Genomic DNA, 17,395 nt, shown 5'->3' with positions numbered 1-17,395 from the left:
CTCCTGCCTGCAACCTTGAAGAAGCCGCTGCCAGTCTGGGTAGACAATACTGAGTTAGATGGGCCAATGGTCGGACTCAGTGTAAAGCAGTTTCCTATCTTCCTATGTAACTCCTAGGATTTTGTAGAAGGAAGCAAAGGCAATTCGGGATGTATAAAACCATTGTTCATTGGTTTTATAGATATCTGTCCTACTAGGATCTGGGTTCTCAGATGCTCCACGCAGGTTATCATGGAGCACTACCTACAAATCTGGCACATATCTAGATTAATTTTGACATTATATCCCCCAGCCAGATTTATTTCAGTGGCATCCTACATTTTCCAATGCCTATTTCCCCCTTTGTGGCAGGCTTTCCTATTTTCCCTCTGCCAGTTTTGGAATTTTTAGGCAGGATGGAATTTTGTTTGAATAATACTCCCACGAGGGCGAAACCATGACAACGGAGATGACACATGAAGTTGAGGACCGAGCAAAATATTCATTCAGTATGTTACCTTGGCAATGTATGTGTGTGTGTGTACACACACTTTCTGCTCCCTCGAACATAATGGTCGTAACGATTCATTATGCAACCCACCCATCAGGAAAAGAGAGATCGGATTAAAATCCCAAGGAGCAGGAGACGGTCATTATAATGCAATTATCAGACAGTGCAGGTACAGCTCTGGCAATATAATAAATCAGTTCTCTGTAATTGCTTCGCTCGGGGACGCTGCTCCGTTCCATATGCCCTGCTATGATCTCAGAGATCCACTTCATACACAAGGATGCCATTCATACATCGGGTTCGTATCGCACCTTCCGGGCCTCGCTCCTCTTTTCCTCCTCACTCTTCGAGCCCGATACATCTGTGCCCGTGTCCTTTGATCATCCAGCTCCACCAGTCTCAGCTGCGTGAAGGTCTTCTGCTTCTTCAAATGATTTCTCCCTTGTTGCCCCATATGCCTGGAACCACCTCCCGGATCTCCATTTCCTGTCCCCTTAAAGGTCTCTCCCCTTTCTCCCTTACTGCCCCATATGCTTAGAACCACCTCCCATTAGCTCTCCCGTCCCCACAGATGCCTCTCCCCTTTCGCCCTTGCTGCCCTTTATGCCTGGAACCACCTCACAGAATGTCACCACAATGCCACTTCTCTTATGTCCTTAAATCCCTCCTCCATTTCAGTGAAGCCATCAGCACAACACTTGGGCTCAAATGGCTCACCAACTAATTCTTTTTTAAATTTTATTTTGTAGCCTTTGACCCTTATTTCCAGTGGCATCTACTCGGAACAAGCTACTGGCAGGGAAACCTCGATGCTCCTTTTGCATCTGAATCCATCCATAAGACCATGCACAGGAGTAATTTGTCTCCCTGGTCACTCTTAAGAACCATAATCCAGGACAGCAAAACTTCATTCCTGGTAGATCTCTCTCTCAGATAGCAGAGGCGCAGCTGGGCCTCACCCTTCCCCAAGACGTGAAACTGGAAATCTTTTTGTTTCCACCCTATGAGAAACCAGTCTTTATCTGTCAGCAACACCCACATTCTTTTTCGCTGGTGAAAAACAGCTCCCTATCCGAACCAGAAGAAATTAAATATGGATTCTAGGTGCATCCTTGGTTCCCATGGCATGGTTGCTAGCAGTGTTCCCTCTCAGGCATGCGCATGTGCGAACGCTCACGGGTTTTGGGATGTCCGCTCGGTTAATTTTAGATCCCGCTCAGGTTGAATCCAGAAGGCCTCACTCTGAATGCACATGCGCACACAGTGCCTTGATACTGCCGCCCAGAACAAAATTCATTCTGCGGAGAGATGAAAAAAATTAGAGAGAATACTGGCGCCTTGCTGGTCCCCAAGACCACTTCTGTGCCCGTGGGGGCGGGGGGGCAGAGTTGGAGTGACTCCCAGGGCCTACCCAGGTAGGGGGCCCCAGGGAAAGCAGTTCTCCCAAGGCCCCCTAAAAAAAGAGCAGGTCTTGCTTATGAGCCCTGTGTCTTTCAAATACATACGTGCTATTGAGACACGGTGTTGCGTACACTTTCGTGTTTCCTTGCACTGTTTTTGTGTGCATGATTGGGATGGGGCCATCCTTCATAATTCCCTGCTAACTGAGCAAAGAGGCACCTTGTAAAAGTGGTGATTCTCTTTGTTGAGCAGGGGGAGAACAACTGGCCCTATCCGTCCCCAGCACAGCATCCCTCCAGTGACTGTTCCTGGTGTCGATCTTATTTTTCTTTTTTAGATTGTGAGCCCTTTGGGAGCCATTTTATTTATCTATTTATATCTATGTAAACCGCTTTGGAAACTTTTTGTTGAAAAGTGGTATATAAATGCCAATGTGTTCTATTTATTTATTTATCTATTTATTTAACATATTTTTATACCACCCCATGCACAAGTCCCTGGGCGGCTCACGATATAAAAAACACAAGAACAATGGGTGTAATAAAATCAATTAAAATGTCAAGTACAACTAAAATTTAGTGTTGGTCTACTAAGGTTTCTCCCGGCTTCTTTGTCTGTGGTGCATTCATTTATTTGACAGCTGGCTGATTTTGGCTCTTTCCAATTTGCAGTTCCAGACACTGCTGCATCTGCAAAACCAAACCAAACCCTGAACTCTCACATTAGATAAATAAATAAATAAACCAAAAAAAACCCCCCAAAACCCCTATATTGGAAATAGGATGAAATCAATTGAATACATTGATAGGCGCCACCAGCACCACGTGGGGGCGTGGCCTGAGCATGGCACCGCCCCGAAGGCGGAGCACCCAGCGGGATGATCGGTTCCATCCGCACGCGCGCCCCGATGTCCGTCAAGGGCCGCCGCGCAGTCTCATTGGTTGGATTTGCGCCGGTGCCACGCCCCCTTCTCCCTCTCCCCGCCCGCCTCATTCCCTAGGAGACAGTTGCGAGGGGGAGGAGGAGCGAGGTCGCGAACGCCCACTTTCTTATTCTTAAAATTAAAAAAAAAAAAAAGTCAGCGCATGCGCCTCGGGAGCTAACGAACCCGGCGCGAGGCGAGCAACCGACGGCTCCCTCCCGCATGTCCAGCAAAGCCCCAACGGCGCGCGCAGGGGGAGGGCGCGCACGCACGCGCGCCCCGCGACGACGTCTTGTCGCTCCGGCTCCGCCCTCTCTCCTCCCGTTCGTCGGCCGCCGAGTCACGTGCTCGCGTAACACGCCGGGGCCGCCCACCCGTCGGCTTTGCCGGCGTCGAGCACGCACGGGCTGGCGGACGCGCACGCCCCGCTCCCTCCCTCCCTCCCCCCCCCCGCCCCCTCAGCTGAGGCGCGTCTCGTCGCTCCCCGACCCGCGTCCTTCGCCCTCTCCCCTCCCCAGCCCTCCTCTTCCCCCTCTTCCTCCTCCTCCTCCTCCCGCGTCTCCAGGCTTGGGCCTGGGTAGAAGGTGAGGCGGGGGGCTGGGCTGGGGGGGCGGGGGAGGGAGGGAGGGAGGGAGCTTGGGAAGGGCTCCCCGCTGAGCACAGGGCCTCGAGGGCGGGGGGGGAGGACTGGGGGGGCCCTGCAGTGGGGGGGAGGCCCTGCAGTGGGAGCCCCCCACTGCAAAGTCTCCCCCCACTGCAAGCCCCCCCATTCCTCGCCCTCCCCCCTGCTGTCTTGCCCCCCCTTCCAGGCTTTCCAGTGGGGGGGTCGTGATTGTCTGTGGGTTGTTTTTTGGGGGGGGGGGTGTTAGGATGTGTAGTTGGGAATGGCTCATGGGGGCGAGTCATAGGGCTGGAGGCAGGGGGCCCCCATGGCTGACATGCAGCTTGTGGGAGGGGGCCCTGGGCTAGGGAGGGTCTGTTGTGTGGGGAGACGGCTAACTCATATTTATTGTATTTATTGATTGCTTTGGACTGGATGTGGTTGGTGTGGGAAGGGTGGGTTGGGAGGTGGGCTGGTGAGGGACATGGGTTAGGGGCACAGGCAATTGCCATATACTGAGTCTGACCCTTGGTCCATCTAGCTCAGTATTGTCTTCACAGACTGGCAGCGGCTTCTCCAAGGTTGCAGGCCGGAGTCCCTCTCAGCCCGATCTTGGCTCAGATGAATGGGAGGTTTGTGATGGAGGGCAGTGGCTGACAATTTGTATTATTAGTATTTACGGGTGGCTTACAGAGCAAAACAACTCCTCCTCTTTATTTGCATGGCCTCTCTATAACAAATGGAGAGGCATCTTTGTGGGCTTTTAGGAAGACCCTCAAGGCACACCTGTTTTCTCGGGCTCTTCCCTGAAATAGATTTGACACTGTTCAGTCGCTGTTAGCCCATGAGGTTGTTTTCACTTTTTCCATACTGTGAAATTGTTTAACCTGTTTTTACTCTGCTTTATATTTGTTGGGTCTCAAATTATGTGTACCGACTAGAGATGTGCATATCAGGCGGTATATAAATAGTCCGATAGGTCTCCGTGTGGCTCACAAACAAGGCAGTTAGTGGTAGTGGTGGTCATCTTCATCATTATCATCATCATCTCTGCACACATAATAATCAGGCACCACCCACCCCCATCCTGGCCCAGACTTATTTATTTATCTATCATATTTCTATTCCACCTGGTATGTACCACCTGGGCCACCCTTTATGGCCCTTTCCCTGTTTAGTGGCCTCCTGTTAGCATTATGGGGTCAATAAGAGCTGTTGCTTAATAGTGCCTAGCAAGAAGCACTTTGCTTAAAGTAAGTGTCCCAGTTGTTCATGGGAGTTGTGGGGTGGGGCAGTCGGGAGAGCAGGTAGTTGGGGGCCTGAGCTAAGACTGGAGTGGGGAGGAGGGTTTCCTCTGGGTGGGAATGATAACAATCATAATAAAAGGCATAGTTCTTTGTACACACAATAACCAGATCTCCCCCAGTCCTGGCCCTGATCCACCACTGTGCTCCCTTCTTGCTCCAATTAATTCTGCGTAAATAAAAACAGTAAGAGGTGCCCCAAATAGCTGATCGTTGGTGCAGTTTGCCTCACAGTACTATGAGGCAGGGATTGGCGGGGGGCGGGGGGGACAGGTTGTCAGGGGCAGGAGTGAGCTGAAATGGGTTTGGTTCGTGTATGGGAAGGGGAAGAGGATGGGCTTGCTATTGTTGTTGGCTAATGAGAATGATGGGGCAGGAATTGGGGCAAGGGGGATTTGCAGTTGGGGGTGTCTGGGTTGGGATTTATTTACTTATTACATTACATCTCCGCTGCCCCACCAAAAACAAAACAAAAAACACCGCACCTTTTTGTTTATAAAGAGTCTCCAAGGTAGCTAATGGAAACCAATAAAGCATGGCAGCAGATCAGACTAGAACCCGAGAAGAAAAAAGGAAGAGAGAGAGAAAAAGAAAAGCAACAATAAAACCAGCTGGGTATTAGGATGCTGGTGGGGTGTGTGTGCTCCTGGTTATGATGTGTGCAAAGGCCGCCCTGATTATTCTCCTCCTTCAGCTCAACTTGTGAATTGGAATCAGGGCTCATGAACCAGGATAACTGGGGGTGGGGTGTGTGTGTGTGTGTGTGTGTGTTTGTAGGGGGGCTGATTGGAGTTAAAAGCAGGAATTGGGGCAGGTGGAAGGCGAGCAGACGGAGGGTGGGTCTAGGCCCGGATTGTGGTGTGTGGAGGTGAGCTAATAGGCGTAAAGGGCAAGAATTGGAGCAGATGGGGAGAGGGCTAGGGGGGGAGGAAGAGGAAGGCTGGGGCTGCGGTTGGATGGAGGCGGGTTCTAGTTAAGGTAGAAACAAGCGGGTGGGACGTTGAGGTGCGGATGTTTTAGTTCCTGTCATGTTGCATTATGTATGCAGTCTGTTTATGAACGCCATAATACTGGATGTTTCAAGCATCTTGGGGGCAGGAATGGCCGGGGTGAGCGGGCCTGTGTTGGTGGGGGGGGGGGGAATTCGGGTTATGGTTGCACAGAACATAAGGGGCTGGCCCTGTTGGGGCGGGGGGGCAGTTGGTAGTATGGGTGTGGGGTAACACCTGGAGCAGGGGTGGGAGATGCGGTATGAGGACTGTAAAGGGGGGGTGGAAGTGTAGTTGGGGGATGAGGCTTCCCATTATTGTCACCTTCTAAAATGCTAGAGAGGACATAGGGCAGGACGGTGGGAGCAATTCTAGGGGACGGCGGGAGCAAGGGTTGAAAACCAAGCCAGAGAAAAGCTAGGGGGGATTTTGGGAGAGGGAGAGAGTCGTGAGACAGCAGAAAGGAGAAAGTGATGGATCGGGGGGGGGGGGGGGGAGGAGGTGCAGAGGAGAGGTCCTCCTTTGTTGTCTTTGTTGGGGAGCAGCACTCTGGCCGGCAAGGTAGGCTGGGACCCCTTTCTTGTGCCCCCTTGAGCCTGGCGTTTGCCAGACACGCTGAGGAAAAGGGGCAAGGGAGCTGTTGGCGGAGGAGCGCTGCATTCTGCCCTCTCTTTCTCCCTTCCTCCCCTTGCCTCCGGGTGTCTGGTGCCTCAGTGCATCTCAGCTGCTGATCCCGCTTAGGGGTAGGCTGAAGGAAAGGCACCAGGGAATGACAAGCATGGGGAAGGCCAGGCCTGCTGCCTTCTGTTGCCTTCTCTCCCTGCTGTGCCACCCTCTCCGCTCCCCCCACCAGCCCCCTTCCATTGTTGAGGCAGCCAGATGATAGGAGACGTCCCCCCTCCGCCCGCCTGCTGCTTGGTACCTGTCTGTATTGTTCGGCTGTTAACATACTGGAGAGAAGCGTCTGCAGCAAGCCGGTGATCATGGGTGTGAATGGTATATGAGAGCCCGTGCCCTTTTATTCCCTTGCGTGTCTGAGGTGGTGGGTTTGCCTGTTTGGGTGAGCTTTAAAAACACATTTTTAAAAGCATGCAATGGAGCAAAGCCTTGAGGTTGAGCGCTGCCATAGTCACAGACAGAGCCCTGACAATAAAGCCCCCGGTGCGCTCCAGACCCCAGAATCTGCATCTGTCGTCCTACGTGCTGCTCAGAATCGATGATGTGTCTTTTAAGTTGTGTTGCACGCGTATGAAACGGGGCATTTTTTATTTTTGTCGCAGATGGATGTCGATGTCGGTGCTGTTGGAGATAGCACCCGAAGAAAAATGGATGCTCTATCAGACGGTGCGGCTGAGATCGTTCCATTGGAACTCTATGATTCTTCTCGAGCAAAAATAGCGGCGAATCTACAATGGATCTGTGCTAAAGCCTATGGAATAGGTAAAAATCCCTGCTGGGTGATTATTTATCTCTCTTCCTGCCTGTGTCCCCTGGCCCCCTTGCCTTTTGAGACTAGAAATGATCTGTGTTCAAAATATCAATTTTTAGTCGGTCTGCTTGCCTCTGTCCATGTTTTCAGGGACCAGAGTATTAGGAACACCTGTCCTGAGCCTTGTCTGTGTACACCCCCTTTCCCCCCTTTGCGAAGTGAAGTGTTTGTCGTTGCAAGTGCTTGGAATCCAACTGTGTTTTTGTTCTGTGTGTTGCTTTCCCCCCATTGTGCTCTCCCACACAGAGCACAGACCTCAGAACGCTGAGCTTCTGCAGGCCTCGAAGGCCTTGGTGTACTTCCCTGGCTAGTCATCTTGGCAAATGTGTAGATGCTTGCTGCTAGCTTTTGATGGATCTTGATTGATTAGAGATAAAATTAAGAATCCCGTGGCTTCAAAAATGGACTGCAGATATTTCGTTTAATTTTTTTTTTTAACGGAAGCACCTGCATTCTAGAACATCGTTGTGTGGTGGCATCTTTGTGTAATGTGTGTGATATATGTTATGAATTGGTAGAATGTGTTCTGTTTTATATCTTCTTAAAACAGTAGTGGAACCTTTGTCGTGTTTTCTAAAACATGCTATTTGTTTTGCACTGTCGTGGACTGTTCTTGTCAAGTCCTTGGGGCAGAGGGTTTAGGGTTTTTTTGTTGAACACAAGTATTTTGGCTACCTACTGATATTATACTTCTTACTGAAGCAAAATATAACATGTAGTCATGCTGTAGAAAATTAGATAGCCTTGTTAATCTAGCTCTTAATTTGCCAAACTGTAATATGCTTAATGGATTACCATTAGCTTGCTTTGTGGTGCTGCTGCTAAGTAATACAGTGTATTCCGGCAATCACATGTGTTGGGTTTGTTTCTAGCTAGAGCATTTTCTTTTGCTTCTAGAATTGCCATTATTGTGCACATAGGGCAGTGAAATTAGGAATGTTGGCGATGTTTTTGTTCACTTCTACTGGTTATGAGAGAATACAACAATCTGAGTCAGAAAGTTAAAATACTGGCTTTTGCCAGAACATAACTGAAGTGTATGTTGGTGTCCAGCTATATGTTTTAAACAGGCACTCTTCTGTGACTATGGTTTGTGTTTCATTGAAAATCAGCACATAAAATATTGCAAGGGTTTAATGTTATGTGCAGGCGCTAACCTTATGGAGAGAACTGGCAGAATGGCCCATGTTTATGTTGATAACCTCCATGGGAACTGGTTTTGGGCAATAGCTTATGATGGCAGGTTCTAGATAGGTATCTGTACTGGGCACCATCTCTTTGATTTGATGGTGGTGGTTTTTCCTCCCATTAAGCACATGCCTTCTAATTCATTAAATAGATACGGGTTTGATTCGTGTTACTGTGCTTTGCATTCTCTCCTCTGTTATGAAATTGTCATGAGCAGTATCTTTAAAGCCCAGTGTTACCAAAATCTTCAAATACAGCTATGTGGCTTTCTAGGATTTGGGCAAGATTGGACAGGGAAAAAGGCTTCACTTTCTAAATTAACGACTTGTTGCTGTCTTTCAAGGACTTGGATTGCTTTTCACATTACCTGGTGGTAAAACAACACCCTCACAAAATGTGCGCTCTTGCCAACAATGTTACTTGCATAGCATGCTTCTTCATCTAACTTGGTTTATTCTTCATTACATATAGCTTTTTTGCAGAGCATAGTTTCTGTTCATCCTAGAGTTTAGGGTTACAGGTGTGTGTGTGTGTGTGTTTTAAGCAGGGGGAAATCCATAAACCTTGTCCAGGTCTAAAGATCATGGCTAGTGTCTTGATCTCGTATGAAATATTTGTATGTCGCAATCTTCAGGTGAGGCCCTGCTTCATATTCTGAAGTCAGATTGTGTGTGTGTCTTAATTTGAAACTGGGCCTTCGCTGAAGTGTTCCTTGCCTATGGAACATTCTCAATGAAGGCTGGCCAAACTCATTCTCTTGACGCTTTTAGGAAAGCTGTAAAAACAACACCTTTATTCCTCTGGGCTTCTGAAAGTTAGGAATTGAGCTGCGTATTATATGACTGTTTATATTTTAGCTGTTACGGTGTTTTCAACTTGTTTATTTTGTTTAATCGTTTATCGTATATTGCTTTGCATTACTGTTTTTTATTGTAGGCTACTTTAGAGAGTTCCCTTTTGTTTGAATTGGTTGGATATAAATGTAAAAGGTACATATATTGAGAGCCAGCATGGTATAATGGTTAGTGTTGGATGAGGACCAGGAGATCTGAGTTCAAATCCCTGTTCAGCTTTGAAACTCAGCTCTGGGCCAGTCACTTATTTCTCAGCTTAACCTATCTCACAGGGTTGTTGTGAGGATAAACATAACAATGTACACATGGATTCCTTGAAGGAAAGGTGGGGCGGGGAGAATTACACACACACACACACACACACGAAGAAATGTTGGCTCAGTTTATCAGTCAGCCAAAATATTCTACTCGACAAGTTATGTTGGTACATTGCTCATCAGGACTTTTTTCGCTTGGCAGGCATCATTTTTCACTTGTCACAGACTAGTAGACTAGTGGATTTCTGCAGCTGTGTGGGTGGGTGGCGGGGAGAGGGAGAGCATTGATTGGAAATGCCGCAAGTGTCGTATTGTAGCCTCCAGCTTTAAGTCTGGTGTCTTCTATTAACCTTAGTCGAAAACATGGGACTTCCACCTAGACATGTTGAGCATAGAAGTGTCAGACTCTTAACTTCTGCCCTAGAGAACCTGTGTGTTGGGACAGGAATGATGCGAATGGGAAGTTTCCATTTGCTGTACCACAAAATACTTGCCTTTGCCTGAATGATGCACTCAACTTGATGCCTGTTTTATTTATTTATTTATTTGATTGATTGATTGATTGATTTGATTTATACACCACCCCAAACTTTCGTCTCTGGGCAGTTAACAATAACATAAAAACAAGTCAAAAACATACACAAAAATGTAAAACAATTTAGATAACGTAAAATCAAAGACAGATTAAAACCTAAAAAATTTAAAAGCTGCAAAAGCTTGGGTGAAGAGCAGTGTTCCTTCAAACAGGGATTCCCAAATGCTGTTAACTACAACTCCCAGAATCCCCAGCTGCAATGGCTTTTGCTTGGGAGTTCTGGGAGTTGTAGTCGACAACATCTGAGAATCCCTGTTAGAGGGAACACCGAAGAGGTGGGTTTTCAAATGTTTTTTTAAAATTGCCAGAGATGGGGAGGCTTGTATTTCAGTAGGGAGTGCATTCCACAACCTCGGGGCAGCATCCGAGTCCAGGTGACCTCAGTGGGTGGTGGGGCTCATAATGAAGAGGGCATTCTCTTAAATACCCGGTGTTTAAATGGTGATGCTTGCACCCTTAAGAGCTGCCATTCACACTGTGCAAAGCAGAGGTGCCTTTCCAACTTGCCTTTTGCTGTTGTCATGAGTAGCCTTTGCCTCTGGGTAAGTGGCCGACTCAGCGAGTGAGAGGAAAAGGCCGGGCTGGGCCTTGAATGTCCAAAGGTACCTGAGGAGTTGTGCGTGGTGGCAGCGGAGTGTTGAGTAGCAACCAGAAGAGTGCCAGTTGGTGTGGAACAAAGCAGGCGTCTCCAGTGCCGGGCTGCATCCCACCCCGCAACTTGCCTGCCCTCTGACCGAAAGGGAGACTCTTCAAGGGTAGGAGTCGGAGTATTCCGTTTTCCGTTGCCTTGGCTGGGAAATGATGCATGGCTGTAGGAGAGCAAAGGGCAGCAATGCAGCATCGCGGCACCGTGGCTTCACTCCACGCCTTTTGGCTTCGGGTCCAGCGAGGCACAGGTGAGCGTCGTCTTCTCTGGGTCTCTGCAGAGCCGAAGCGGCAGCTCTTTCTCTGCCCAAGAAGCTGCCCAGAGGGGGCTAGAGCAGGGTGGGGAGAGAGAGGACCAGGGAAGCAGGGGTCGGCAACAACCCCCTGAGATACCTGCAAGACTGCTATCCCTCCATATCTTAGCAGTCTTGCACAGATCTCAGTGTAGACAGTACAGAGCTAGATGGATGAAAGGTCTTATTCAGGAGGAGGAAGTTCCCTATGCTTAACAATATATCCCATAGCTGTCTTGAGAACCATAGTGCAGTCCCAAGCCATACTAAGGAGAGGAAAAGCAGCCCTGAGCCATTTTGGAAGGGCGGGATATAAATCTAATAAATAAATAATAAATAGATGCAACATCACAAGGCTCCATTTTGACGTGGTGTGTTGCTGCTGTTTGGTAAGAGTAGAGTACGGTGGGGCCGAAGACAGTTGCTGGCCAACAGATTTACTTTTGGTGCATTTCTTTGATTGCGGTGATTAGCCGACCCAAACCTGTGTGTCTTCAACCTGTGGGTCATCCCCACATGTCCACTGCAGTGTGAAAATGTGTGTCCATCCAGTGACTTGTAGTCACATCACAGTCGTTTGGATTCAAGTGTCTGTCTGCCAGATTATAAGCTGCAACACCATATTTACAAATTCAGAACCATATTGGAGACAGAAATCTTTCAGACAGCATGTGTGTTGCTAACAGGAAAGTCTGTCTAGTGACAGGAAGCTTAAAGAGGCTGTTTAGGGAGTATGGAGAATAGAACCGATGCATACACCCCTTTCTGCCCATGTTCTGGGTGGTGGAATTGGTGTGAATGATTCTGGATCAGGAAAGATGTAGGACTCTGGTTGTGTCCGTCTTGTGCAACTAAAACCTAAGCACTTGCTTTGGGTTGTGCTGAGCTGCTATTTTGGCTCCCCCCCCCAATACTTTTGTGTCATTTGTTTTAAAAAGAATGATCAGGAAAACACTGATAGTGTTACAATTCGAGTGTCTTTTTGTTGCTGGTATTGCTGACACAATGAAAGCATTCCTTGAGTCGAGCCCGAGTTGAAATTGTTTAGTCTTACAGTGCGATCCTGTGCATGTCTAGACAGGAGTGGATTCCATTGAGTTCAGTGGTACTCCCAGATTAAGTGTTTTTAGGATTGCAGATTTCATCGGAGTTCTCCTCAGTACCTATTTAGAAAAAGAGCAGAATAGGAGCAGCTGTGGTGATCTGGGCTGGTGAATAGCTTAATTTTGGAACTTGGTTGAGCTGGAACTTTTGGGCCCCAGTCCTGGGTTGTGCATGGGATTTAGATTTTTTTTTAGAAGAGATTTTTGGGGTGGATAGAAATGCTATAATATTTCTCTGAAGATCCTTTGCTGTCTTGCTGTAAGATAGTATTTGGGAATCCCTAGTGCTCGGAAGGGTTAGTAGAAAGAAGACACCCAAAGAGTAGGGATGTGCCCAAACCAGTTTGGCAGTCCTTTTCTGGAGCACCAGACTGGTTCAGAAGTCCAGCGGTTTGGATTGGTTTGGGGGTGGGGTGGGTTTAAGGGACAGAGAGGGTGCTCTCCCCCCCGCCCCGCCCCCCCACTTTCCCTTCCAGCACTGTGCCCACACACATGCACCAGCCACTTCTATTCTGATGGCGGCAAGAAGGTACGCTGCTGTCCCGCACAGCAATTTTGGCACAGTGAGGCAGGGGTAAGAGCATCCTCCCGGTCCGTTAAAGGTAACCCCCCTCCCTCACCAAACCATCGGTCGGATGCTTTGTGCACATCCCTACCAAAGAGCAGAAAGACGCTGGCCCCAGATGACAGTGGCTCTTTGCTGCTTTTCCTCTCCCTATTAGACTGGTCTGGCTTGGGACTGCACTACGGTTCTCAAGACAGCTATGAGGGGCTGCATTGACTGGCAGCAGCTCTCCATGGTTGAAGGCCGGGGTCTTTCCCAGCCCTACTGGGATGTCGGGATTATACCTGGGACCTTGTGCATGCAAAACTGATGCTCTTCCACTGAACTACAGCTACCCCCCACCCCCACCCCCCTTGTCACTCTCTCAGGTTGAGGAAATTATTCTTGTTGCCCTCCTTGCCTTGTGAAGCCCTTGGGCATGATAGAGAGGAGAATGGTGTTTTCCTAGATTGCACCATGTGTCTAAAATCAATGGCTGACACCCTGACGAAATTACTCAACGGACGCCCCATTTGAAATTAATAGGGCAAGTTAGGCATGACAAACCTGTCCTACTAATTTCAAGGGAAGTGACATTTAGTCAGGATGTTGGTTGGCCATTGGGCTTTCATGTAGTTCATAATATTCTTTCATCACCCAGCTGAGCAGAAGGAGGGCTATCTAGCGCTTGTGCATGAATCTTCATTGCTTGGAGAACTAGGATCTAGACAAGAGGAAAATCTTTCTGGAGCTCTTTTCCTCCCTCTCCATCTCGGTTTTATTCTGAAACCTCTCACAGAGTAGAATTTTTTTCTTTAAATTTTTTTTATAATGTATGAGACATCAGTGGTGGTGATGTAACATCATCACAGTCCGTTCAAGGCGTCTGATCAAATTTTGATCAGATTTTAATTCTAATCTTAATAATGTTATAACTTCTCATAGATTTTAGTTTTACATCCACAGCCTCTAACATCTTCACCTCTTTGCATTTTCTTTATCATACTTTAATTAACTTTCCAGCGCTCGGTAGATTTTAGTTCAACTACAATAAGATTTTAGCTTCAACTTCACAGTTACTGTCTCCACAGGCATAGGTTGTTTTTAACACTACTGTTATGTTTTATCTTATGCTGGTCAAGGATGGAAATAAAGATGTATGGAGTTGTTTTTTAGGTATTGATCAAAGCTGCATCTTCAGAGATCATAGGTCAGCCAAAGTAAAGTTCAGATTGATTGATTGATTTTGTTATGTTTATAGACCGCCCCATCCAAAGGCTCTGGGTGGTGCACAACAAGTTAAAAAAAGACATAAAACCAAACACCATTTAAAACACACTGCTTAAAACAGTATATATAAAAAAAATTCAAAACCACTTAAAAACAGTTGAAAAACCTTGGAAGGCCAGGCCAAACAAGTAAGTTTTTAGGCCTCTATTAAAGGCCAACAGCGAGCCTAAACTGCAGATATCTGCTGGGAGGGCATCCCATAGGTCAGGAGCAGCTACAGAGAAGCTGTATGGACCTCTCCAGATGACCTCAACATACGATGGGGATCATACAGAAGAAGGTGCTCTCTAAGGTAGCTCTCTAAATGTAAAATGTTATCACCACCAAGCTGTTGAACTTGTTCCTTGTATCTTGCTAGGTAATTAAAGGGGAAACCAGTTATCAGTGCTGTGTCATATAGTCTTAATTCCTGTGGACCCAGGTTTGGGTTGGTGTAGACACTGTAACTGTGTATGTGATTTTAATACTTGAAAGGATATTTCTGACTTGTTTAGTTGCAGTGTTTGATGCAGTTACAAGTAGACCAGCATTTTTGGCCTATTTTCTGTCATTTGAAAAAAAACAAATCAAAATGCTCAGATGGATCCACCCTCTTCTCCTCCCTGCACCACTGGCTGGTATTCAGACAGCTATCTTTGTATTCAGGTTTGGTTTTTTTAAATGTAGGATGCTGCTCACAGCTTGTGCAGTAACTCAAAAGCGGTAAAAATGGAAGCTGCTTAACCTTCAAGTTATTTTTAAAATGATTTATATCCAGTGACTTCGGGAGGCTCACTTCCTTTACTAATGTGGGAAAATGAAGTAGTTGCCTCTCTGTATAAATGAGTGCATCTTGTTGTATAATATGGGTGAGAAGCTAATCTGCTTAGAGCAGAGCTACAAAAATCTCAAGTGCCATTTTATTCCAGTTACTAAACTTTTTGTGCTAGCTTCTGTTGGTTGAATTCCCCCAACTGTGTATAGGGTTGTACTTGGTCTATTGCACCAAGATACTCTGAGGGAAGGGGCTATTGCTTCGTGGCCGAGCATCAGCTTTGCATGTAGAGGGACCCAGGTTCACTCCCTGGCAGCATCTCCAGGCAGTGTTCCCTCTAACAGGGATTCCCAGATGTTGCTGACTACAACTTCCAGAATCCCCTGCTGCAACGGCTTTTGCTCCAGGTAGGGCTGGGAAAGACTCCTGCTTGAAAAGGTGGAGTCAGTGTACCAGGGCTGCTCAATTTTGGCCCTCCAGCTGTTTTTGGACTGCAACTCCCATAATCCCTAGCCACAGTGGCCCATAGCCAGGGATTATGGTAGTTGTAGGCCCACAGTTGCAGGAGGGCCGAAGTTGAGCAGCCCTGGTGTTGACAATGCTAATCTAGACGGACTGGTTCTCTGACTTGGTATAACGCAACTTCGTATGCATATATGAGCTCTGTGGGAAAGGCTTAAAATAAAGTCAACTCGCTGATGTTTTTGTCGGCATGACATGAAGATTGGTCACGGTTGAAAATATGTTGGCCACCTTGCTACTTGATACAGGCCATTCAGTAAAAACCAACATTGCAGTAGACCACATAAACATCCTAAAATTATGTCTTCACAAAACCAATTACTACCAGCCCAGCAATGAAACAGGATGGAATTGCATCCCATAGACAGCTGTTGAGCCAAGCAGACAGGTCCCTTCTTGAAGATTTGCACTGCTTTGAATGGTTTGGATTAACTGTCTTCCAGTCCTCGCGTTCGAGACGGTGGCCTTCTAGACAGAATAAGGGCGGCCTCATCACAGAAAAAGTCGTCGAGGTTGCAGGATTATACCAGTACTGATTTAGCAGAAGACGTTTGAATGCAGTACGTTTTGTGGGCAGTCCGTGAGCCACAAATTGCTGCTTGCTTTTGGATTTTAGGAGTGGTATGGATATCTTGCTGCTTAGCTGGCACTTTAGTTAATGTAGTGCAGAGGATTTTTTAAAAATAAAGTGTCATGGGAATGGGATAAAATTAAGACTTCTATTGCCGTGGCTTAACTTTAATTAGCAGCTTTCATATTTGCCAGTGAAAAGGCTAACGTGTATACGAGAGCTTCCAAAGATGTAGCTCAGATCACCAATGCTCTTGCATTGTACACTTGAAAAGGTAGTAACAGAGCAGCAGGACACAAAAGAAAGAGAAGTCTACAATTCATTTACCAATGTCTGCAATTTTTGCCAGGGAGCTAATGAAGTAAAGAGAAGGCATTTCAGTTTGAGGTGTGGTTCAAATAACCTCCCTAAATGTTCTGAAGGGAGCATGAGAACCCTGGGGCGGGGGGGGCAGCATTTGCGTGGATCTGTATCTTCTGAATTGCAATACAAAGCATCAAGTAGCCAGGAGTCACTAGTCGTGGGCTAGGGCAGGGCTGCTCAACTTCGGCCCTCTTGCAGATGTTGGCCTACAACTCACGCAATCCCTGGCTATTGGCCACTGTGGCTGGGGATTATGGGAGTTGTAGTCCAAAAACATCTGGGGGGCCTAAGTTGAGCAGGCCTAGGCCTGGGCTCGGGCTACCTTCAGCAGCTTTCCTTATGTAGTTCTGCAGTCCTAAACTGGAGAGAAGCTACCTCCAGAAGGAGGAGTCATGTCGCTTGGAGGTTTTCCGCAATATAGCTGTAGATCGGGCCTGCTCAGCTCCGGCCCTCCTGCAGCTGTTGGCCTACAACTCCCATAATCCCTGGCTGTTGGCCACTGTGGCTGGGGATTGTGGGAGTTGTAGTCCAGAGACAGCCGAGGGGCCTAAGCTGAGCAGGCCTGCAGATGATGCCGCCCCCATTGATCCTGCCAGGAGCTGCTCTTCCCTTTGGTCTCGCTGCCGCTGTCAATGCAGAGAGGATCAGTCCTCCTATGGCCTGCTGAGTCAATGCACCTCCGCCTAGAGAGGCACCTGTGGGCACTTCCTCGGCCCCTTCCTTATTTTGGGTTTTTGTGGGGGATGATTCTGAGTATATATAGTAATTCATTTGCCTTGGGATTCTCCAGAACACGAGTCATCAGTGCGGTGCTGTTTCATTTCCTTTCAGTATATATTTGATATGCAATTCTCGGGTGTTGTGGAATCTGCATACATAGGCACAAAAGGGATCAATTTGATTCCTAGGTTCTTGGATTGTGCAGCGAGACCCTTGAGGCATGTATGCATACAAGCGTCCAGGAGACGGAGACCGCCTGGCTTCTAGGCACTGCTGCTCTCTTGGAGTCTGTGTTCTCGGAGACCGTGGCAGGAACTGCCGCTGGAGGCAGGGGCTGCTGAGCTGGGGCTGATGCCCAGAGCAGGCAGCTGGACCCAGTCGTTTCCTGAGCATGGGGATCGAAAGCAGGAAGGGCTGCCAAGCAGAGGCGGTGGGGTGGAAGTGAGGGGTGGGTGGGAGGGAGCGGACACAGGCCGCTTCTGCCCTAGCTATGCCCCTGG

General features: G+C 47.8%; 1 protein-coding gene and 1 long non-coding RNA gene across 4 annotated transcripts in view; one reads left to right on the top strand and one right to left on the bottom strand.

Moving 5' to 3' along the window:
* Positions 1-624: 624 nt before the first annotated feature.
* Positions 625-3,137, bottom strand: LOC128338989 (uncharacterized). Its single transcript, XR_008312794.1, has 2 exons — positions 3,000-3,137; positions 625-1,788 (listed from the first exon to the last, which is right to left on the bottom strand). It is a non-coding gene; the product is annotated as an uncharacterized LOC128338989 (long non-coding RNA).
* A 127-nt stretch (positions 3,138-3,264) lies between these two features.
* The window catches only part of CAMSAP1 (calmodulin regulated spectrin associated protein 1), a 41,822-nt gene continuing 27,691 nt past the window's right edge, over positions 3,265-17,395 (top strand). For 2 of the 3 annotated variants that reach the window (XM_053282353.1, XM_053282351.1), the window contains exons 1-2: positions 6,686-6,703; positions 6,988-7,147. In XM_053282353.1, the coding sequence (XP_053138328.1) occupies positions 6,701-6,703; positions 6,988-7,147 (163 nt within the window). In that variant the 5' untranslated portion in view covers positions 6,686-6,700. Of the gene's footprint in view, positions 3,398-6,685; positions 6,704-6,987; positions 7,148-17,395 lie in introns of those variants that run through there. The other variant, XM_053282352.1, reaches the window with a different exon arrangement.

Source organism: Hemicordylus capensis, chromosome 17, assembly GCF_027244095.1.
Source record: "Hemicordylus capensis ecotype Gifberg chromosome 17, rHemCap1.1.pri, whole genome shotgun sequence".
In the NCBI taxonomy this organism is placed as follows: Eukaryota; Metazoa; Chordata; class Lepidosauria; order Squamata; family Cordylidae; genus Hemicordylus; species Hemicordylus capensis.
This window is presented reverse-complemented; position numbering and strand designations above follow the sequence as displayed.